The 23,569-nt window shown below is 42.1% G+C and overlaps 4 protein-coding genes across 6 annotated transcripts in view; 1 reads left to right on the plus strand and 3 right to left on the minus strand.

The window, feature by feature from the left end:
* The window catches only part of LOC131888343 (uncharacterized), a 20,726-nt gene extending 5,997 nt beyond the window's left edge, over window positions 1–14,729 (minus strand). For 2 of the 3 annotated variants that reach the window (XM_059237184.1, XM_059237183.1), the window contains exons 1-6: window positions 11,739–14,728; window positions 11,343–11,673; window positions 11,046–11,277; window positions 10,869–10,984; window positions 897–1,133; window positions 356–817 (exon numbers count right to left, since the gene is read on the minus strand). In XM_059237184.1, the coding sequence (XP_059093167.1) occupies window positions 356–817; window positions 897–1,133; window positions 10,869–10,984; window positions 11,046–11,277; window positions 11,343–11,673; window positions 11,739–14,416 (4,056 nt within the window). In that variant the 5' untranslated portion in view covers window positions 14,417–14,728. Of the gene's footprint in view, window positions 1–355; window positions 818–896; window positions 1,134–10,868; window positions 10,985–11,045; window positions 11,278–11,342; window positions 11,674–11,738 lie in introns of all 3 variants that reach the window. The other variant, XM_059237182.1, reaches the window with a different exon arrangement.
* LOC131888350 (glutamate receptor ionotropic, delta-2-like) lies at window positions 5,139–7,620 on the minus strand. Its single transcript, XM_059237190.1, has 3 exons — window positions 7,336–7,620; window positions 6,392–6,974; window positions 5,139–6,063 (listed from the first exon to the last, which is right to left on the minus strand). The coding sequence occupies exons 1-3, from the start codon at window positions 7,582–7,584 to the stop codon at window positions 5,591–5,593; spliced, it is 1,305 nt and encodes a 434-aa protein (XP_059093173.1). The 5' UTR covers window positions 7,585–7,620; the 3' UTR covers window positions 5,139–5,590.
* Window positions 14,730–20,352: 5,623 nt separating the features above from the next.
* Window positions 20,353–21,210, plus strand: LOC131888185 (uncharacterized). Its single transcript, XM_059236978.1, has 3 exons — window positions 20,353–20,571; window positions 20,644–20,804; window positions 20,871–21,210. The coding sequence occupies exons 1-3, from the start codon at window positions 20,514–20,516 to the stop codon at window positions 21,105–21,107; spliced, it is 456 nt and encodes a 151-aa protein (XP_059092961.1). The 5' UTR covers window positions 20,353–20,513; the 3' UTR covers window positions 21,108–21,210.
* Window positions 21,211–21,424: 214 nt separating this feature from the next.
* On the minus strand, window positions 21,425–22,866 carry LOC131888186 (uncharacterized). Its single transcript, XM_059236979.1, has 3 exons — window positions 22,705–22,866; window positions 21,747–21,845; window positions 21,425–21,685 (listed from the first exon to the last, which is right to left on the minus strand). The coding sequence occupies exons 1-3, from the start codon at window positions 22,766–22,768 to the stop codon at window positions 21,465–21,467; spliced, it is 384 nt and encodes a 127-aa protein (XP_059092962.1). The 5' UTR covers window positions 22,769–22,866; the 3' UTR covers window positions 21,425–21,464.
* Between the last annotated feature and the right edge of the window lie 703 nt (window positions 22,867–23,569).

The following is a 23,569-nucleotide window of genomic DNA, read 5'->3' on the forward strand; positions in this document are numbered from 1 at the left end:
AAAGCGGATTCGCCTTATTGATAATTTACGAGGAAACCTTTTTTAATGAGATACGAACACTTCTTTCACTCGTCCCAATCACATTTTGAAGACTTGCTACAAATTACTATTCTACTCAAAGTACCTAGTACTAACAGTACTAAACGTACTAACAGGCTGACTTTCTGGCCAGTTTCCATCGGAGCTTGAAGTCGGTTCCTACTGGCCTTGGCCAAGTGATCTATTGAATTTCGATACTTGAACAACGACGCATTCACTCAATATTCGCTTTCGCTTTCATTCATACCCCAACTATTATGACTTCAAAGAGAACTAGGTCAGCTCGACACCTTTCAAAATTCAATGCGTGACTTACTTGACCCATGGAATTGTATGCCTGTTGCGCTTGTGGCTGTTGATGTTGCTGTAAGAGCTGTTGTTGAGGTTGTATTTGAAGGCCTCCGTTGGGATTGAATTGTTGCGAGTTTCCACTTAATTGTCTCATCATGATGCCTGAATTGGCGACGGACCCATTGGGCGAAGGGACGACTGGTGGCTGTTGTAGGCTCTGACTGCGATTGAATGGGGGCGGGACCGTGGTCTCATGGGTGGGTGGTGCTGGTAGTGGTCTGCCCATCATTGGGGCGGAGTTCTTCCGAGGCAAAGTGGCCATGGGATTGACTGTTGGGGCGACGGGACGATGGGAACTTGCTGGAACATTGCGAATGGACTCTGGGGTGGAACTTTTTTTCGAGGTTCGTCGAGGGGGTGCAATGGGTCCTGGGACCTCGCCTTTGGGGGGCAGCGGAGGCCTAATCGATTGTTCAGCGGTCAAAGTCTGAAATAAACGACAGAAAGAGCAATAGCTTCTCAAAATTGCCAAGCCTATATGAATGGCTTTTGGAACAACGGCCCACCTTCCTGGCGTGCGTGCTCCGTTTGGGATGTCTATGGTACATGTCGTCACATGCCAAACAGAAGGTTTGATTGGAACAGGGCTGACAGCGAACCATGGCCTCAGCCGTTCCACAGAGATCACAAACGTTGGCCCCGGGACCAAATCCTGATTTGGTCCCGGCCAAGGGGCCAATCTCCTCATAATCAGATTCCGGGCCCTGATCCCCATTTCGAGAGGGTATTCCGGGTTGTTGGACCTGGATGGAATAGAGAACAAATCGGCCATAGTTTAACATCTCTCAATGAGAATGCTCAATTTCTCAAGCTCGCGTGAGAATGAAATATCAAGTGTCTCGTCTTTCAAGCGATTTCCTACCCATTTATTACGGTCCACAAAAAAAAAAAATTGTTTAGGCGAAATCTCAAAATGCCACCACCTTCATTCATTCCTGGCTCCTTCTACGTCAATCGACTGGGCATTTTCCTGCCATTTTTTGGTCTTTCCGGACTCTGTTTTAGTCTGCCAGCGTTCGTGTTGACTAATTGGGGAAGAAGTCAAATGTGGCGGGGAAGCTACTTTTATTGGCAGTTTTTCTATATACCTTAGTTTGGACCAATAGTCAATAGTTGTCGTATTTTGACAAAACTAAACCCACTTCCATGAAACATAAATCAATTATCCTAGCAACGTACAAATCCAGAGAGAGTGAGTAGATTAATGGTAGTACATAACAGCACTAGAAGTAAACCCATTTCTCATGAATCATTCCTGTCAAGGCTTAAAGAGCAAAAGCAAAGGAAATAATCTGCTAATAGAGAACTTCTACGTTAAGATCAATAAACTGCAAAATGAATAGCAGTATAATCCTTCCCCGTCTTGGTATATCAACTGTACTAGGTATGTCAATCAATTTCTCTATGGCTTAAATCTAGTAGACACTAGAGACATGGATTGCTATAGGTAGCTTTATACAGCGATCCAAAATGACCGACCGAGTGGTCCAATTGAAGTTAGTAATTGGAAGTCAGCAAATATGGCCCTCAAGAGCTTCTAGTTATCGAGTTGCCATAATTGTTCCGAAACTATGTTGGTGTCTTTCTAGTCTTTGATAAGTAATGTGGACAAGCCAGAGAATTTTTAAGGGTCGTTTCATGACTTTACATCCGTTGTTATGGGGTAGTGTTTTATCGAACTGAAATCATCAGAGTTCATTGCACATCTCATTTTCGAATGCCTATTGAATTGAAAGACTGGATAATACCTACAGGGTTGGGTCAAAACGAGTCCCTGATTTTGGAAAAAGAGATCCATGATAATTAAAAAAACTTGTACAAAAAATGTTGCTTTCAAGTCGAGCAGAAATTTAAGAAGTTTGAGAGTTCTAACGTGCGAAAGCGCTGAACCGCGGCTCGCGTTTTTAAAAGCTCTTAGCTGAGGCGTAAAGACGACATTGAGCACTTTAATTGACAACTCGTGCTGTTGGGTTCTTGGATATTTCTTTTAAAAACTGGACTCAGTGTGGGAGAGAAAACCGGTTAGTGCAAGCATCTGCTTAACATGAAAAAAACATTTGTTTGTCGGGTCTAGTAATGAACTTTCAGACTTGGATGACAAATTGCAATCATTTGCAATTTGGTTAAACACCTTATCATTGTTATTATGGAACTTCATCGACGAATGTTGTTGCTTAAGGCATGGACGACGTTACACTGGACATATTTGACGCCGCCAAATGTACCCTAATAGTAAAACGGAAATTGTAGAAACCATTGAACTCAACCTCCCGACCAGAAATTGAAAAAATCGTGGTCACGCTCTCCAAGCCAGGCAAATTTCCTCGCTATAGACATTCGAAATTATATGGCTAGTTTTTAGCTATAGCTTGAGGAATTCCTGTCAACCAGGATTTTTTTCCTATTGTTCAAGTTTTTTGGATGTCCAAGTTAAGTTGAGGTAAACGGGTGATACAAGATGGACGAACCTTTAAATTTGACTTGTTCGAATAAAAATTACAAGTGGCAAGAATTCGTGAAGAGTTCCAAAATATTTTTTGATGCGAGTGGTTGCCAGCAACATTCAAGCACTCCTTGAAAGAAAATCAGACGTGTTTTATTAACTACAGAGCGAAAAAGGGGCTAACTACTATACGATCCTGAAATTCCAATGTCAATCATCTTGAATTATAGACAACAAGATACGTGAAAGTTGAACTATACTGACTGGAAATGATCAGCAGTAAACAGGATGGAGGGTAAAAACCGATCCAAGGTAAGGCCTAACTCATCGTTTTAGCCCCGTTTCCTAATGAGATCAAAGCCTACCGGGGTATACGGCGACAATTTGATAGACCTCCAATCGAAATGAGACCTCCATGCTTAAGGATTCCCATAGTCTCTCCTACCAGAGGAGACGCCTGATAATTGCATTTTGTACTATCAGACACATTGGCTCAGTATGATTAGGATGCATGCCAGATATTGAACCAATAGAGGGCCTTAAATCTTCAATTAGACAAGAGGCAAAGCCGTCTTGATAACCCAATTATCAGTTTGCTCAACAGTCTAGAAATAAAAGAGTTACTTTATTTCCCTGCTCGACAGGCTAAGAAGGTCTTTATTTCCCTATGCAGTTGAATTGATATAAGCATCATTTTTTTGTTAACTCCCTTGCACTCAAGTGAAGTGTCAATAAAGAAGATTTGAGGAACTACTCATTTTTAGACCTGTGGTAGTTAACTTGACAGGATAGTTTCGTTTTCTTCTACTTGGTGAAAAATGGAACTTTCATCAACATAAATGTAACCGACCTTGCACCGTATTAATATCCATGCTGTAAATCGCCCTTGCACCAACAATATCTTATGAAACAATACTAAAACCCAAATGGACTGAAAAAGATGGCTAAAGTTTTATGAGACACATATTAAGGCCCTAACACTAATGAGAAGAAAATCAAACCGTGCAGAAAAGGCCCAAACATATCTCACTCACTCCTTCGAAGTGAATTTCATACTTTATTCCAACACCCATGTAGTCAAGGGAGAAGGAACGCCAAAACTGTTCATGGCAGCCTTGACCAAAAATATTGCTGCTATTAGTTTCTGGTTAAATTCAGACACTTTTCAGTCAAAAACCAAAGACCTCGTGCAAGGTTAATAAGAGCTTGTCGGGTAAAATGCAGAAAGTACAACAGTCTACCGGTTTGGACAATCTACGGTATGGTTCTCCAAGGTCAGGAGGTTGAGTGGAGAGTCGAAAGAGTCTCTGCTGGGCCAATTTCGACCTTTCACGAGGATTGGGAGCAATCATCTGGGGCAATGATCTGCAATGTGGCGATTCAGCAATGCCGGATCGTGAATCAGGACGGTTCACAATCGGGTTTGGCTAAGTAAAAAGAAAGAAGGACAATCGAGAGGGCAAGCAAGAACAACACTGTCAACTCTAGTCTCTATTGAGTTGATCGCCGTCCACATGGAATAAGTGGGTGTAGAATATTTAAGATCTATCTTACCCTGATCATATTGTGAAGTAAGAGCAGAAATGTCAACTTGTTCACAAACACCCCAAAAAGATCACGACAATCAGTACGGTTCCATTTTGCAAAACGGTCCGAAACGACTTGAGCTAAGTCCAAGAATCTCTTGGAACCGGTCACCCACCCAAGTGGGACATGAAGCACATGGGACAAGAATGAGGAAAGCAATCCAAGTCGAGGGGGCAGTCATTAGAAGAAGAACGAGAAGAAGCAGGATGAGAGGGAGGCTCTGTCTCTGCCGTCTGTCCAGGACATTTCTGTGTCCAGGCATTCTTTAGGTGAGCTCATCCCGGATCACCGATTCAGAGCTGCGTTCAGAACTCATGCAGAGCATAGGTTCGCATTGAACACAAATAAGTGGAGAAGGGTGGAGGAAAGCATGCAATTTTCCTCTCCCAACGCTTCAATCGAAGTGCTCAAATTTGGGAGTCAAAACGCAATCCCAGATATTTCAAGGAGGATGGATATGCGGTTAGTTTGGAGGATTTAATGGGAACATATGGAGATCAAGAGTCTGCCCAAGGGTTGGATCAATCAGGAAGATTGTGATCCAGGATGAAAATGAAACAAACAAACACTAGGCCAGCCTCAATATTCTCGCAGTTGTTAAATTTTCAAATGAATAATAGGAATAGAAGCGTTCTTACTATGCAATGGTTTCAATAAGGACTTAATATAGAGCAATTCCATGGAACCCTGTTTCATAATGAGTATAAATTCTGATCCAGTTGGCAAACACAATAAAGAGCAACAATCAGCGAAGCAATGAATTTATCGAAGTGTTAATGAGTATATACGAAAAAAATTCAAAAGTTTCAAGCCGTCTGATGTAGCTTCTTCCAAAGGGTCCAAATAAGTTTAAAACAAGTATAATCTGTTCGTTTGGACTGCATACAGTTGCCATTTTTGCCATTCTCTAAGAATGCGCTTACTTGAGCTCCCCGGTCCCTCCCCCCTCAAAGTGGAAAGTGTATCAAGGAATTTGTGTGTTGTCTTGGCTTTGAAAATGATACTAGAGGCACGAAAAAGACACTCGAGAGCCAACACAAACGATCCGAAGGGAACGGAGGGTTCGAAAATATCTTCTTGTCTGAACCGATGTTCGAAGTAAAGACAGAGAGGACAATAACGCGATGAGATTAGCGGAGGCTATTCCAATCGATGACCATTATTTGTTTATCATGGCCATTTTGATTGTTGGCGAGCGTTTAACGATTTTGTCGTACGATACAGCATGGTGATTTTCTCGATAACGACCATGACTAGAGCCAAAACCACGCCCAACGGGACGACAAGAAAAGCCGTGACGCATTTTGAAAATCCCAGAGAGCGATCGTCCTTGTCACATTCTTCCACTCTTTTGATGACGGATAGCTTCCATTTGATTCGCAAGTGATCCAATTGTCCGGATTGTTCCAGGAGGAGGAAGAGCTCCTTAAAGGTTTGCGTGTACGGAGAGTTCTTTTGAAGGATCAAACCGGCTAGATCGGTCATGGCATTCCATGGCATTGCATACACCTCACAGGGATACTCTTCAAGGTATTGAAAGTCGCCCACGGCTGCTTGCATCACGATGTCCCTCGAATTCATCACTTCTTGGATCCCTTCATTCACCGATTTGAATAGCTTGCTGCGTTTCCACAATTTGTTCGCTTTTCGACGAGGATCGTTAGACAATCTTCAATTTGTCCTTTGAAAGGATTTTGAGCATTCATCATTTTATAATTGAATTATCATTTCCCAAATTGTTTCGTGGGGTTACTTGTAAAAAAATAAAAATAAAATGTTATTCTTCTATTGAGACTTGGTCAGAGTTGTAGGGCTGACCAGTTCAGGATTGAACTCAAATTGTGCTTAATCCCCTCCCCCCCACATATTTCCGTTTGCATGTACAGAGGAGACTAATTGGAATTGAAGCCCATGCCCATTGGTTTAGAAAAACGGACGAACAGAAGATTGTCTTTAAATATGAGCCGAGACCAATTGTGCCTGCTTGAGCCTTCCGATAGAAAGTATGAGCGGCAGATCCGTCACGGATCAAGAATGAAAAATCCATGTCCTGGTTGGCCAGATCCGACAAATCTGCATAGGGCACTTGAAAGCGTTTCACAATGAGACTGGCCGACAACACTGACGTATAGGAAGCCACGAAGACATAACCCAAGAGGGCGCACCAAAAGAAGAAGATCCTAGAGGAGGTGCATTTGGGCATGGTGGTGATCCCAATGCCAATCATAACATAAATTAGGTCCTGCATCCATTCTGACCCTGGCCCCTGTTTCTCGACCCATTGAAATAAGTGGGCTAATGTGGTGGCCAGGGTCATCATGGCCAACGTCGTGTACCAAAACCACCAGGAGTAAGGGTCCATGTAGGTCCATAAATCCAGGCTGTTTTGGGTGAAAGTGTTCTGGACCAGAATTTGTTGACGCTCCTTGTTTAAAGCGAATGGATAGTCTGAGATCGAACTTCGGTCGTAGGTATAGGATATCTCGGGTAGAGCCATGTCCACTTCGCGACGCTCAACCATGCCTACCATTCCGTTGTAAGACCCATTTTCGAGCTGACAAGCAAGCCATTCGTTCAAAAGCATTATCAATTTTTTTAACGAGGGTAATGAATCAACCCTAATCGCAATGTGCTGAAATTACTGACCATCAAAAATATTTTATGTTTCCTTGATTGTACATAATAGAGCGGACTTCTGATATAAAAGTTTGGCCAAAGAAGCGACAAGTGGTCCAAAAAAGCACAAGATGGTTTCACAATTTTTGGCAGTAAACGAATATACAACAAATTGAAAAAGCCGCGTGTAGTCACGTGTTTTCACCAATAGTTTTCCTTGTTAGAAGAACCATTATTTGTAAAGCAAAGAATTTAAAGCAAAGACCAATTGATCGCATTTGAACGAATGGCTTCTTGACCAATGAGCCCCAATGTCCATCCACTGACGGAATATATTCAAAATGCACTCCAAGATATGTTTGCGCAGCTTTTAAGACGTCAGCGTAGAAACCACTTATTGAGCCGTTTGAGTGACGCTTAAAATGCGGATAGTAATTCGCGTAAGCAACAATGATCGTGGAACCACGAATAAAGGGTAAACTCTCCACTACGGTCTTCGGAAAGCTCTTGGTTTTCTCAAGGTCTTTGAATTTTCCCCACAAGACCATATCGCTTTCTGGATCATTGAAACAGTAACTTATGTGCAATGAGCCAAACAACACGATCCAAGCATTCCTCTTCAACTGGTGGAACATGTTCTCGCTTTATGGGTCAATTCCGAACTGAGTCAGTTTGATGGGAGTACCATATAAGACCAGGCGTACCATGGTTATTGGAACGTACTACTCAATAGATTCAAGAACATGTCAAATTCATGAATGTAATAGAAGTAGTAATATTGCATTGGATATTGAGCTTATTGAGGTGGCAACGGCCTGGATTCATGTACGGCATTTATAATTTAACAATAGTAAAGCAATCGGAAAGGAACAAAGAAGAATCGCATATTGGACGAGAACAGGCAGTGTTGGCATAAACGAAATTTATCCGATTTGAGTATTACATTGGTACACTAATATTTCTTGGCTAGAGTGAGGCAATTGGAATGGAACACATTGGAATCAAATGTTAGACAAAAACGGCAATGTCGGCATAAAAGGAAAAACAAAAACAATTTGAGTGTTCTATCGGTATATCAAAGTAAGCGAACGATAGCGATTACTTCAATAAGCGTTAAATATTCATTAATGAGAAGCGAGGAAGCCCTTTTCGTCATGTTTGCTCTGCTACTACACTTCAAATTTGATGGAACTAACAAGCACCTAAAACTTGCTTTGGAGAGGCTGCGTTGAAATATGGCATGGCCAATTATGGCATTTCCCTCATTGTTTCACCCATCATCGCAGCCATGATGGGTCCATGCAATTGAACTACTAATCACATGCTAAAAGCCATTAACTTTCATAAACACGCACAAAGAAATAGCCGAATAATTTCTTCTCCAAACAGGTTTGCTTTCGTTATGCTCAAATACGTAGTGTGTAATCATTTGCCGATTTATTTTTTCCCCTCCCAGCTACCCGAAATGAGTCATAAAAACAGAGTTTTACCATTAACGTGCTCTATATAAAGCAGAATCGGATTTTTTGTGTAGGGGTTACTCTGTCTTATTGATCTCTATATAACTAATGCAACAGAATGCACTCTCTTTCGCTTATTGATCAAAGAAGCCACCGACCTCTAAAGATGTGGACTGCGACGGAAGTAAAATTTTCTTGTCTCCTAAACCGTTCACTTTATTCCGATTATGTTCTTGATACGACCACAAAATATTGTTGAATAGCTGAACTTGGCCAAGTTTGAGCCCAAAACAATGCTTTGGAAATTTAGATATGTCCAAAGTTATGTAATAAATACTATATAAAATTGAACTTTTTGACCTGATCTTGGTCAGCTACATAAGCCTTTTACAACATAACTTAATATAAAAGTATAAGAGCAGACCGATTTGGCGGGAAGCTCGTTCACAGCCCATATTTCTAGAAGTTCGTGAAGAAGCACAATGATATTGAATGATAACCATTGCACGGAGGTGGCTTACAAGGGATATTGTAATTATGGAGATTAATGATTATGATTGTGACTTACAAGCCTTTTGGCATGGGAAACATTGACAGCGTGCGTATTCGAATTGTGGAACACTCCTTCTTGGTATAAAAAAGTTGCAATATAACTTAATTGAGCGCGGAATGGGGTGAAAAACTCTTTGACAAAGAATACACTATTTGACCCCTACCACAGGTTTTCGCCACACATTTGGAGTTCCGGGAAACGCCTTACTCGCAATAGGCGGATGTTCACAACCAAAAGATGTGAAACTTCCAAGAGAGGGCGATTGGCTGTGACCACGCCTCTTCCGACGTATAGGGGGCGTCACTGATATGTCTCGAATTTTGTTTTCAAAACTGCTCCGATTGTCCTTTAGTAGATTATGCAGGCTCCGAGACTTTTGCTCAATATGAATGCCAAAGAGCGATGACATTGAACCATTAGATCCATGGCGATCTTGGGCAGTTTTGATACCTCTCCAGTTGGGATCCCAACGTTTGGACTCCTTGTGAGGAAGAGGAGGAGCTGAAGATTCTCGCTCCCAAGATCGCTTTTGAATTGGTGGAGTGCTGGGAGGCAAAGACGTTTCTTTGTCTTTGGCGAATGTACTTTTTGATCTGTCCAAGTGGTTCCAGAATTTCCTGAAAACCCTGGGTGAAGCTGAAAACTTGGCACTACTCAAAATACTTTTGGAGCTAGTCCTTGCTGGGGGAGGAGGAGGAGCTTTGGCTGGAATTGTTGGAGTTTCAACCTTAGGGGACGGACTGCGGATTTTTTTCCAAAACTCTTTCCGCACTCTTGTTGGTGGAACAATATCTCTATTTAGGCTGACAGTCTTCTCCCAATTCGGACGGACCGTTGGATCATCATCTGACCCACTACCATCTTCAATTATGTTACTTGTGCTTCCGAAACGAATATGGTTCCGCATTCGACACCAAACACTCATTTTGCCAACACGAACACTCAGAGGTACGATTCACTTCAATTACATCACTGTCTAACACTTTGAACTAGTGTGATATTGCCCAAAGGTCAAGACGATAGGAAGAAAAATAGACAATTCCACCCTTTTTCGCCCAAACGTAAGGAACACCTAGGGAAATTTAGCGAGCAAGAATATCAAGCATGAGGTACATTCTTGAGCTTCAACATTGCCCAGGGCTGCTAATTCATTAACTGTCACTGAGATCTGATCCAATCATCGTGCCATTTAAGTAACATGTTATTGAGCTGGATCAACACAAGGCAAGATAGCAATCCAGATGATATTATCAAAGTTATTGACCAGTTATGAGTGGCAACCCTGAAGGCCAACCTTATCCTCTCTCTCATTTTCCCCGGCATTTTGCCACCTATTTTCAAGTTCCTTCCTGCCTTCCTGCTGCTTCCACTTTGCTTTGCCATGTCGTTCTTTCTAGGGCGGATGCAGGCATGAATCAAGTTGGAGCACATCACATTTCCACTTGGCCCAACTCCTCTCAGTCCATCAATGCCTTTACCTTAAGCTTTAAAATGGGTGTGTTCACAACTCTGACTCCATTCTAGTCGTGAGGTGAGCAAGCCAAATGTGAGTGCACCTGGGCACAATTTGACCAAGGCCAATTTTGTACCCAATTGTGGGAAACGGCTCAAATGACCTGCTCAAAATTGATCTACAACCTGCACTCACATCTGGCTTGCCAAATGCTCCTAACATTGACTGATGTCAATTCAAGCGAATGCATACTTCTGGTCAGAGTTTCATAGATCAAGACCTCAGATTTCGACATTCCTTCAAGATCAAGAAAGCGGTTTTATCTAGCACATGGAAAATCTCTTTTTGTTGTGCACACACTCTCACCTCGCCTATCTTCAAGTTAGAAAGAGGATCAGTGGCATCGATGGCGTTTTCAAGAACAAGGTCAGGAGGGGCTTGATTAACATCAACCTTCATCATGGGTACTTCTGGATAGTAGGCTGGAAACATGGAGATATTGGTGATGTCAAAATGCTTGACCATTATTGAGTTCCACCTTACCTTCGGGATCATTTCCAGGAAAAGGTTCGCTCTCTTGCAAAACCAAAAGGGAATCCATCGTTGGAGGTGTGTGGACAATCAATGTTGATATTTCCACCACGGCTAGGACAAGTTCCACGGTCAGATTGCCAATATGATCAGCAAAGTACTCTGGTACGACAGCTCGTGGATACTGGAGTGCAAATCCTGTGTATTCGGTGTATCCCAATGATTCCAATATTTCTGTTCCTCCCTGCAGAAATGCAATCCACAATGAACGTGGTTTACTCGGTTTTGTTGCCAAGCCAATGGGTCTACCTGAATTTTCTCCCAAGGAGCTCGTTGAGCAATACCCTTGGTAATTGTAATCTCCTTGGCCACGGGGATGGACCGCCATGCTGGATCACGTTCCTCCTCTGGGCGCATGAGCTCCTGACCTATACGAGCAAGTTGACCCATGGCTTCTGCTAAGGTCTCGAGCTCAACGCCCATTTTCTTGTTCTTTCGGAGAATATCGCCCAACCTCATCATCGAGTACTTATCCTCTAAGGTAGTTGGACACGATATAAACCGATTGACAAGGTAGCAATCAGTTTCAGTTGGATACAAGCTTTGAAAGATACTGGACAACAAGTCCAGCTTAAGCGACCTAAAATATATATACATATGGTAAAGACTTTATCGCAAGAGTCAATTGAGGGGAAAATGCATTACTTGAGTCGCTCTTGAAGCATGAGAGGCTTGGTTTGGCCCGAAACATTGTCAAGGATCTCTTCCCAATTATAGGCTCTGTCCTCAATTTGCGGACTAAGTGCTTCATTTGGGGGATCAAGGAATTCTGCTATGGTCTCGTCATCATTTTCGTCGTCATATATGTGGTCATCTATCTCGTTGGCTTCATTGTCACCAAGGATCTCAAGAGTCACATCCAGGGTCTCAGTTCCAGTATCACTAACGTTGTCTGGAATGTCGTTATCATGCTTGGCGTCGATGTCTTGGGTTCCGGGAACAAGAAGAGTATTTTCCTCGTCGGTCACCTCCTCAAGTGTGGGTAGATCCGAAAGTATTGCTTCGTCGTCATCAGTGTCTGATTTGATACCATAAAAGGCTTGTCTAAACGATTTGCTGGGATCAGGATTGTTAAGTGGGGGCGAATTTTCATCTTCTTTGTCGTCCTCTTCGCTGCTTAAGTTTAATTTTTCTTCGCTCTGCTCACTTTGGTCTTCAACTTGCTCGATCTCAGGACAGACCCGTCTTGGCTCACTAGTTAAGTCAAGATTCGTCAATTCATGACAAGATCGCCCAATTTGCAAGACCTTGACCTCTTGTAAATCAGGATTAAAGTCCACCGATTCGTAATCTGGATTATCGGCAATTAATGGTCCCTCGGACTTGGCTCGTGAGAAGAGAGCCTTCTTCGCCGGAATTGCATACACAGCCTTAGGAAAGACGTCTTCATAGATTTTGACGATCCCAATCTTGAGGTTTTGTATGGTCTGATCCATTTCTCTAATTCCCGCCAAAAGCTCTTTCCTGGTCTTTGTTATTGAATTGCTGGACGTTCCAGATCGAACCGAGCCTTCCCTCTCCCCTCCCATGTAATCGGGGTTCAAATTGGAGTTATTTGAGCTGGCTCGATCTTGTTCGTCTGGGGTCAATTTCCCAACCTCCACTTCTCGTGGCCCATTCATAGGTTGAGGATCGTCATCGTCATCGTGATTGTCAATATCTTCATACTCTGTCTCACTTCCACTTCCTGCGTTGCTGGCTCTGTTCTTGTTCGCCACTTCAAAATCAAGCTCGAGATCTTCGTAATCATGGTCCACTTCAGGAGCCAAGAAGATTTCAACTTGATGTGCTGGAGCCGGTGAAGCTACTTCTGATATTCTGGTTTCACCTGTGTCGCGCTCGATTGTCAGAGTGCTGGTCAAAATGATTGGGATCGGCGGTCGAACAATGTCTATCTCATCGGTATACGAGGTTATAGCTGCCACTTGTTGGCTAAAAGGGGATAATCGGCTAGAGGATCGGGACGACCCTGGCATAGGAATTGTAGGATTGTGACCTTCAGGTGGCTCCGGTATTGGAATACTTGGCGGAGGTGGTAAGTTTATGGTCGGAGGTGGTCGACCAAAACTTGGTGCTTGAGGCTCTACTATTGGCCCCAAGATTGGCAAAGGTGGAGTCCGCCCTTCGTCAGGGCTTGATCCAGGCATTGGAACACATGGCAATGTGGGTGCGGAAATGCCAAGACCCTCGGGAGAGCCTGGTTGAGATACTATTGGTCTCTCAACAAGGACTGGGGAAGCTTTGCGTGGTTGTGTTAGCTGGGGTATCGTTGTCCCAGGCATTGGCACTTTTGGACTGCAGCCTTTATCGTCATTTTCGATCGGTTGAAAGTCTTCGGTGATGTCGTCCAACTCGTGGGCTTTAAAGTTTCTGGGCAGGGTGGCGAATGTGGCTGCTCTTTTCAGCCTATCCTTTCGCCTTGGCGGGCGTTTAGGTGGTTCTTTGGATCGATGAACAGGATGTCGATCTTTAAGCAGCTGCATGGTCTCCTTAAGATTTCTTACGCTCTCTTCAAGGCCCATCATATTCAATGAATGAGTGGATTTATTCAAAGACAGTTGGCTCCCTCTCCGACTTCTTGGCGGTGGGATGGGACTCGATGAAGACTCGTCGTTGAAGACTGGAGGAACGGACACGCCTCTAGGGAGGACGTTGTTCATATACGAGGGTGCTTCCTTTGTAGACGCCTCGGGAACCAATTCATTGGCATAGGTAGGCTGGTTGTTTTCGTAAGTGGATGCGATACTGTGGTGGACGTCAGAATCGTTCATGTAAGTTGGATCTTGAGAGGCTTGAACAACATCCGGTTGTTGGACCTGATTTTGACTTTGGTCCATGGGTAGCATGTGAGTATTGGCTTGCATATCTTCTGACACAATCACATCGGGAGGACCCATGGACATCATTGGATAGTGGTTCATATCCATTGCATTTGCTCCATACGGCGAAGGATATCCAAAAAACATGGGTGGATACATGGGATTGAAAGCTTGATGAGGCAATTGAGCATTAGCATTGGCTTGAGGATTGGCTTGAGGATTTGCTGATGGACCCATGAACGGGTGAGCAGGATAGAAGCTCATAAACATTGGTCGATTCCCTGGTTGAGGACCAGGGTGAGGACCAGGCTGAGGACTGAGTATTCCACAGTCTGGCCCTGGATTTGGAAAACGTGGCATCATCATCATTCCAGGAATGTTGGGCATGCTCTGTGAAGGAGCAGCAGCGAAGAACATGGGTCCATAAGGCGAGACGTTCTGTCCGCCAAATGGAACGAATCCGTACGGACTATTCACACTCGGATGGGGTGGTCTCTCCGCCATGATGGGTGTTGCACCTTTTCTTTTGGTTGCCGGCACTGGCGTTCCGAAACTCTTAATTCCAATCCCCCATCATGTTAAGAGCACTTCCTGCACGCGAATCAGCTGATCAAGGAACAAAATTTATGTCTGAAGTCTTCAGAGGAAATGAGCCGAACTCTCTAATGAATTCCGGAAGGGATCGAACCTTTGATCGAAATTGACTTTCGTCTCAGGTTGAGAAACCAGGATATCGATAAAAGAAACTTTGAGGCAAATGTCACTTTTCCGTCCGGTCTGAGTATTACGTACGCTCCACCACGTTCCTGTTCCAAGCCAAAGAGACACAATATCACTTGACCTATAGCTGAAATGTTGGCAAGAGCATCAAGAAAAGTAAAGCCACTCACTCGCTGAAGAGGAGGAAGAAGCTCGGCAAGAAAGAAAAAAGCAGCTTTTCACGAGGACGAAAGCGCCGTTGAATGTAAAATCCTCGTCATTCGGAGAAAGTTTCCGCTTCGCACGACACATGCCAAGCGGTGAAGGGAAATCTCAATTTATGAAAGTGTGTTGGAAAAATAAACACAAATGACAGATTTCTTCCACAACTTTAGTTCATATGACTATAAATGATCCGTATTGGCAGTGTGTTGTCCGACTGCAGGAGCTTCAAGGGTGGTAAATCAGTGGCAGGAACTTGAAATATTCACTCATACAATTTTCCTTATCCTGGCCTTGTAAGCGATGCCCATAAGAGTCGCTGCTGAGCCCTCTTGCTGTTTGACCACCTTGGTAACTTGAGCTTCCTTTCACGTCACTCTAGGACCCACCAAGCTTCACCCGTTGTTCAAAAATGAACAAATCATTCAAAATAAAAAGATATTTGAATGATTCGCTTCTCAAGCCTTTGGAATAACTTATTCTGGTTTTCCAATACCTTTTCGAATTTGACTTATTGAATGCCTTTTCAAAACTATTCAAGGAATAAGATTTGGATTTGGAAATGACCTGCACCTAGAGTTGTAATTATTTTAAATCAATGAAGAGCAAGAACTGAAAAGAAGCAAACTTCGAAGTTAGAATTGACTTATAAAAAAAATATTTCGTGCTTTCAAAAAAGATTTTTAATGATTATTTGGCCCTCAAAGAGAATATGTTTCCCGAGACCTAGGGATGACCATTGAAGCGAATAGGAAGAAGGGTAGAAATGATCTTTTGAACTGCAGCTAGGCCATCCTCAAACATTAAAAACTAGAGTAACTATGAAACAATGTAAAATTTTACTATTGCAGTTTTTATGGCTGCGCCATCTACCGGGTGTTTCATAATGATCTGGATTGTTCTCACAAGGCATGCACAAGGTAACCCAATGGAGGTAAGGCAAAAAAGATTGAATTTTGCTTTTAGCTTTTCACTGATCTTTCAGAAATTTCAGAATATGCGTGAGTAAATAGGACCATCAATGAACATTGAGAAGTATGCTTTTGTTTAAGAAAGTAGGAGACAAGTCCCAAGTCATTAACAAGTCCTGAAAACCATTCCAAGCGACTCTCAAATAAGAAGAAAAGATGAACATTGATTGATTGGTGCGGAATCTAATTAGCAAGATGGACGTTGACGACTAGCTTCTTCTTAGGTCAAATCAACCCCATCCTGAGGAAGCTAGCAATCTATGTAGTCACACTGGAGTGATGTTTTGCTCTCCATCTCGATAACTTGAGGACGCAAAATGAAGCAAAAACTACCATCGAACCAAACTCAAAGGCAAATGTGCATTTCAAGAAACATAAAAACGAAGTCCTACTTGTAGCTTCATGCATTTCAGTAATACATTCTCCTTTCAATAAACAGTCTTGCTGTTGGCGCTATTGCAGTAGAGACCTGGAAGGCGTTCCACAGCAACGATGGATGTGACGGCGAGAGGAATATCCTGGGCAAGGCGATCATCCGAAATCCGCTCACCTCAGGCAACACCTTTGCTGCCCATGCAATCAACTTGCGGAAACAACTCCTGCACTGAGGGATGCACCCACCAGGCGGACCGTCAATGCAGTGGCAAAACCCCTGTCAGACCTCGCACCTCTCTAGTCAGGATGCCGACGAGGCCGGATGTTCCCCCTGTATCTCAAATTCAAATATTCCACGTATCATTGTCCCCCTATTAGTAATTAGCTAAGACTGAAAGTTTCTGCATGAATTAACTACTATTATAAAGTACTATTTGCTGGTCCCAAAGGTGATCTCATTTAAGAGCATTTTTCCCGATTGAATGTGACGACTCGCATTTTACATCAAAAATGAAGCACACTCAATACCCCCAAATTGGGACATCCCGATACTTCAAACACAAAATAGCCAAGTCAGTTTTCGGAGCAAAAACAGCGCTACAATTGTTTTATCATTTAATGACGTTGACATTTTTTGAAAGAAAGCGAGAGTATGTACTCTTAAATACGTACTTTTGATATATTTGCCGGAAACTGAAGTTGTATTGATTACATTCATACCATTTGGGCACAAATCCGGATTTTGCAATATTTCAGGTCCCCTATAGACCCCTTGCGCTGCGCGAAATATGATTTACGTTCTGCACTTCAGAGGGCACTTTTTAAGTTAGCCTCTACCAAATAAAGGGCCGATTGGGGCGATTTCTATTTACGGAATTATAATGCGTTTGTGTTGTTTTTTGGTTAATTCTATCAAGATCTTGTTTGTAATTAGTGACCCGGGTCACATAATGTCCGGAAAAGATATCGCTTTCATGGCATGCACAAATAGTTTATTTAGCAATCCACCATGCCTCTTCCAGTTTGATTTTACTCCTTTTTCTGGAAAGCATGAAAATAATGATTTTTAAAAAGATGCCTTCTACCATTTCATGATACTTGCTTTTTTATGTTTCAAATGACCGTTTTCCAAAGTGGCGTGATTACCTTGCCTTTTGGACAACGCAACCATTCAAGATGACGTCTGATCAGTTTTCAAACACTAATTGCTCCAAATACTTCAATTTTTGCAGTCATGGCCAAATCATCTTGTAAAAGAAAGATTTATATCCCCATACCTATATTATGCTTACTTGTATATTTTGCCGTGATGCAAGCTGCTTTTGTTCAAAGCACACAAATACAGTATGAAAGGTTTATGTAGTAACCTACCATGCTTAAATTTCTTTGCCTAGGCTGCGTGGCGCACTTTAAGCAATGAATAAGGCCCGCTATAGTCCTTATGTAGGGTAGTCTGCTGATAGAAAAAGTTTGCTCACCTTTTTTGACATGCATTTGAATTGTAGCTTTCCTTGGCATTTTATTCTTTCATTATTTTGCTACTGACTCTTTTAAAAACAGTGAATTGAACTGGATATATCGGTAAATTACATATTTCTTTGCCCTTTTTGTTGCATTTGTAATTGCTTTTTTGACAATTCTATTTGCATTATTTGGACGAGCTTGGTGATTAACGCCTGGATGTTTCCTTTGGAGACAGGTCGGCGCCGAGAATCGAGCTGGGGACCTCTTTCACTCCTTTTTTTTACTACACCTATCACCAGAACCCGCTTCTTTAAAGCGAATCTTTGATTTTAAATCAGGAGACTTCCAACTTATATAGTAAAGTACGACCTTTTCTCAATCTAAGATTCACCCCTTCCGTCTCAAACTTGGACTCTGGGCTGTTCAAAACATGCCAATCGACATGTGCGATTGAACCACCTGCGCAAATTGGCAATATATGGCCAGGTAAGCTGACTGTGTCCTTGAACAAATGAAAAAGTCATTTTCTTTGAGATCAAGGCTGGTTGTCTAGATCTTTATCGAAACTTTATGAGGACCCACTAAGAACTCGTTGTACAAGCATGCAACCAACGGTTAGATGACGATATCGAAGCTGTCGAAAAGATCCAGAGACATACTAAAAAACTAAAAAGGTGAGTGGCCTATCGGGCGCCTATCAAGATAGCTTGAAAGAGCTTGGCCTAATAACTTTGCATACAAGAGCGAGGAAAAAGAGGGAACTCTATCCAAGTTTTCAAAAATGGGACTAATATGTACCTGCTGCAACTTGGCAACTACAACAAATTCTTAAGGCACAACATATAGTCAAAGTAAAGAGGCTAAAATTCATGTTCAATTGCCTGGGAGACGCAGTACCTGCAATCATAAACTAATTTTCTTACAAAGCATCTAGGGGAGGTTTGATTCGGTACAATTTGCCACTTGTTCGATCAACTTGGTAACAACGTCTTCCATTATTTGCGCTCCTCAATACGTGGAATAGCTATTTGACAGAGAACAGGATTCCAGTTCATACTTCTCCCAAATCATTGAAGAGATGGACCTTATATTTGAAGGAAGTAATGCAGCCTCATACTCAACCAATTGCGCTTACAATGATTGCTTTTCTTGCCAACGGAATAGTCCAGCCAGACAAAGAGCGGACGTAGAAGATGATGAGCCCCAAAAGAGTAATGACCCTGCACCATGAGATGATTGGGAAGATCTTGTGCCAACACCAAGGACAAAGATGAAGTCTGCCATCACTAGAGACAGTCATCACTAGTCAACAGGTCTCCTCACTAAAACAAACCTTTCGGTTGATGGGAAGACCTAGGGATCTCGCATTAATTTCAACATTCTTTTTATTTTGCTCTGTCCCCTTTTTATCCCTGCGAGTCGCTGAATATACAACAACAACAACAACAACAACAACAACAACAACAACAACAACAACAACAACAACAAGACAGCAAACCATGAAAAACATATCCATGCCAAAAGTGAGGCTGGGTTTGAGAAAATACTTCTCTATAAAGAGATCCATCCCGTAATGGATCTCATTGTCACTAAACGTATATTCATGTATTTTTATTATTTTCCCATTTTTAACCTTTTTTTTTTTGTTCGTTTCTTTTTTTACATTTTTCATCGCTTGGGGACTAAAAAACTGAATGATTTTGATTGTTCTTCCCCTAACTTTTGAACGGCTTGATTACATCGCGTTTCGCACAACCTTTCCAGAGTACATCTCAGCTTTTAAATTCAAATTGTGTAAACACACGGCCAGATGTTATTTATTGGTATTTTTTGCCCTTTCTCTTGCAGTTTCGTCCGTGATTGTTACAATCTTAGTTGCCCTATGAACATCCCTTCTTAACGGTGAAAGAACCGTCTTCAGGTTACTGTTAAATGTTGTTATTGACATCTGAAAACGTTGGTCCAACTATTTTGATGTAGCCTTCTGTCCACCAACGTGTAGCTGTGCTCTGTAACGAAACCCTTCAAAACTCACCAAGTTGTTTCATGTGTGAAAAAAGGAAGCGCAAAGGGCAACAATAGTAACCTAGCACAATTCACCCTTTGGTTCCTGCACATTTCAGGTGGGAAATGATACCTGCAATCATTATACATACTAGTCTACGAAATCATTAATGGACGTGTTGGTGCTGAGCGAGTCCTTTTATTTTCTGACTTTTCACTGAACTCGCCGAGTCCTTTACTGGACTCAAATCAAACAAAAAGACTCATCCTGGTTTTTAATATTCTGAAAAAGCTAATCAAATCATCATTCAAGGGCTACTTTTTTACATGGTCATTTTATAACGGAATATAGTTCGGTTTTTGACGAAATTAAAAGAAAAGAAGATTATGTATTTTTTGACGAGTCCGAGCCAATACTTCTATCTAGTCAGATAAACCATTCCATAAACCATGAGCTGATCGCCACAGCATATTTTTTTGGACCTTGCAACAACCAATCTCTAACTGTACGGTATTTTATTTCCGAGTAGTTTCTTTATTTTTTTTTTATAAATATGTCCCCGAAAGTACATAGCTGGATATCCTTGAAGCGAAAATAAATTCACTCAGCCCTCAATATAGTTCAGTGGGAGTTTTCTTCGATAGACCAAAAGAGGGCGCTTCAAGGCTTTCAAGAAGAAAGGGAACATCGAGGATAGATTGGCTGAACATGGCTTTGACATAGATGCTATGGAACAGAGCAGGATTCCCTTTTTGGGAGATCATACTGATTTGTCGCCGTTTCAAAAAGGAGCCATTTTCCACGACCGAGCAGCCCTGAGCAACCTTTCTGGCTCCAAGGACGAATAACCAAAACATTGCCAAAGATGGAACACTGGACTCAATTCACGTTGCTCGTTTTGGGCGTGTCCTCCTTGGCACAAGGTAACCAACTAAACCTAATATAACCCCCCTAACACAGAAATTTCGTCTCTTTATATTTGAATGTCATTTCAGTCTCGGGTTTGACCTGTTATGTCGGATTAGGGAACAATTCCCAAAGGCGATCTCAAAAAGTGGTCAATTGCCCCGAAGACAGGCACTACGTTTGTGTGAAGATGTATGGAGGTGACATGGGCGATCAGATTAGGCGGAAATGCGAGAAGATGTCAGTTCCTGTAAGTACGAATAATCGTTTGGAACAGTTGATCACCCCTTTGTTTTGCACATTACCATTTCTTTAGGAATACGAGGAACTAATGGAACAAGAAGCGCTGAAGGAGCGAATGATCCAAAAGGGTGAAAGTTGGGACGTCGATCCTGCTTGCCATGAGGATGTCCATCACGGACGAGATGTCCACGTGTGCTATTGTTCAATAGACCAATGCAACTCTGCCTTTTCCATGAGGCACAAGTCCGTTGGGATGATCCAAATCTTGGCCATAGGCCTTTCAATATTTCGTCACAAGATTGTATTTTAAGCTTAGTTAATAAGTAATAATGCTCATTAGATGAAGGAAATTTGAGATTTTAGAACAATGCAAATAATAAAGCCTCTAACACACGAGATGAAATGATACTGCCAATGCATTGCCTCTTATACATAAGGGTGCACTTATGCTCAAATTCATCATTGATGCTTAAACGCTTAGAGATAAGCATGCTAAGCTTGAGCTTCAGGTAGATCTTATAAAGTATCTGACCAATCTCTAGCTAATGAGCTCCAAGACTCAAATGATTAATTGGTTCAGCGACTAAAAACATGATTGAATTGTTGAATAAGCCATGGATAGACCAATCAGAGGAAAGCTGTTTTATTTCATTTCTCAACCATCTTTTCATTTGACATTAATCCCAACCAAAGTCAAAATGAACCCCAACGGGATGATGAGACCGGTTGGTTGAATGTTCATCCCAAAACTGTTACAATCGCTCGTGGAGCAATAGCAAGTTTTGAAGGTGGTACTAAGGTTGAATGCGTTGGCCACTTCAGCATAGTTGACATCCATGCAACCGGTCTTGTTGGTATCAGGACCGCAGAAGTATGTGTTGGCCACGGCTAAATGAATGGATAATAAGTTAATACGGGCACGGCATCCAAAAGGAAGTGGAACACTTACGGGTGTCAACTGTGGCACAACTCATGGTACCTGCATCGCACGAACTGGTTTTCTTCAGCAAACCAACGCCTTTGTAGCAAGAGGTCACATTTGCGCTCTCTGTTGGATTAGAAAAACAATGATTGATAAAGTCCCGTTAAATCTTCAAGTTTTATAACATGATGCTCGGGTACAACAAACGAGTCTAGTTATGAATTTGTATTTGGGTGCTAGGGTCGGAGGGATGAGCCTCGCCCGGCCAGCGAAGCCAGCCATCACATCGGCCTTATACTTTTTTCCGATAGGTAGTGTCGTGTCCGTATCAGTTTTGGTTCTCCATCTGTGGGCAGGGTTAGCGCTCAAAAGTTACCTTGAGAAAGGCTGGGGAGGAGATTCGAACCGGGGACTTCTCTCGTATAAGTAAAAATAAGGAAGCTAACCACTACACCACGTCTCGTCCACCAATGCATTTATCCTTCGTTTTATTTTGCTCAAGTTTTCAACTATCATATTGTAAGTTACGTACGGACGATATCAGTGGAAGGATGGGCATTGCAATAAGTTGAAAGCAGTAATCTATAAAAAATTAAAGAACTTGGAAAAAGGCACATTTTACCGTACAGATAGAATATCTTTCCACTGTAAATGCAACCTGCTGACACTCATAAGCTTGTATTTGCGAGACCTTTGACTCATCAGTTACTCAATACCTTTTAAACACTTGAACCAAATCTTTGTTTGAGTACAATCCAACAGGGCAATGCCTCATACTATTTCAATTTTGATGCTATATATCTCCTTGATGAGGTTTGCCATCTTTCATTGCTTGCCTTAAAGCTTCATTGTGAGCTCATTGCCCGTACTTACTTGCCCGCGAAAGATGATAAGTTGGCAATTGCATACAAATACTGATTTACTGACAAGGCCCCGTATACGGCATGTAATTGGGACGACTTTACTACCTATTTATATACAATACCTGCGAACCGTGAACCGGTAAGAGCGACAAAAGCGATCAAGGGCAAGATTCCAGTTCCTTTCATGATTGACAGAGTTCAGGGCACTTGAGGATGGGAAAAGAAGATTCTAAATGAGGCTGGAATAGGTGGCCTTCAAACTATTTAGTTCGAAACCAATGTGCCTTTCTCATCGTGAAGCTTCTAGATCGAACTCAGTGGACAGAAAAGTCAAGGTTTGGCTTTTCGCCAGTCTGACTTGATGTGACCTTGCATAGAAAGATCCGAGTTTAGAATGCCCAATATATCGAATAACGAGTATGACAAATAGCGAACCCGAGAGATTTCTCTGAATTCGAAGTTTTCTGTAAAGCTCTCTTTACGATTGAAAGACTCGAGTCCGAAGATCCCGCAAAAATGGTTTCACTTTCGATTAATGGATTTATGCGAGACTTCTTTGGGTTTACCTGTGACTTCAGTTTAAACTAAGTTATGCTGAATTAAATTTGCTTTAATATTATAAGCTAAAAAATGGAGTGCTTTCACTTGATGAAGAAAAATCATCATTCTTTTGTTTTTTTTTCTTCACTTTTCATGAAAATGAAACCTGATCCTAGTCATGACAAGGATCAGGGTAGTCCTTTACCATCTCCATAAGGTACAAACTTTTGAGTGAATTTGGCTTCTTTTTGTTTGGCTGTGCACCTTCATTTCGTTGTCTAGCAATGAATTTCGTGTAGCTAATAGTTACGAACACAAATGGTCAACGACTGGTCGGCACGTATTGATATCAATCACGGGCTTTCTCTCATTGTTGACTGAATGTCCTAATCTTTATGAAAAATTGAAAATACGAACACCCCACCCTTAGGCCCTATGACCTTCGAG

Source organism: Tigriopus californicus, chromosome 10, assembly GCF_007210705.1.
Source record: "Tigriopus californicus strain San Diego chromosome 10, Tcal_SD_v2.1, whole genome shotgun sequence".
In the NCBI taxonomy this organism is placed as follows: Eukaryota; Metazoa; Arthropoda; class Copepoda; order Harpacticoida; family Harpacticidae; genus Tigriopus; species Tigriopus californicus.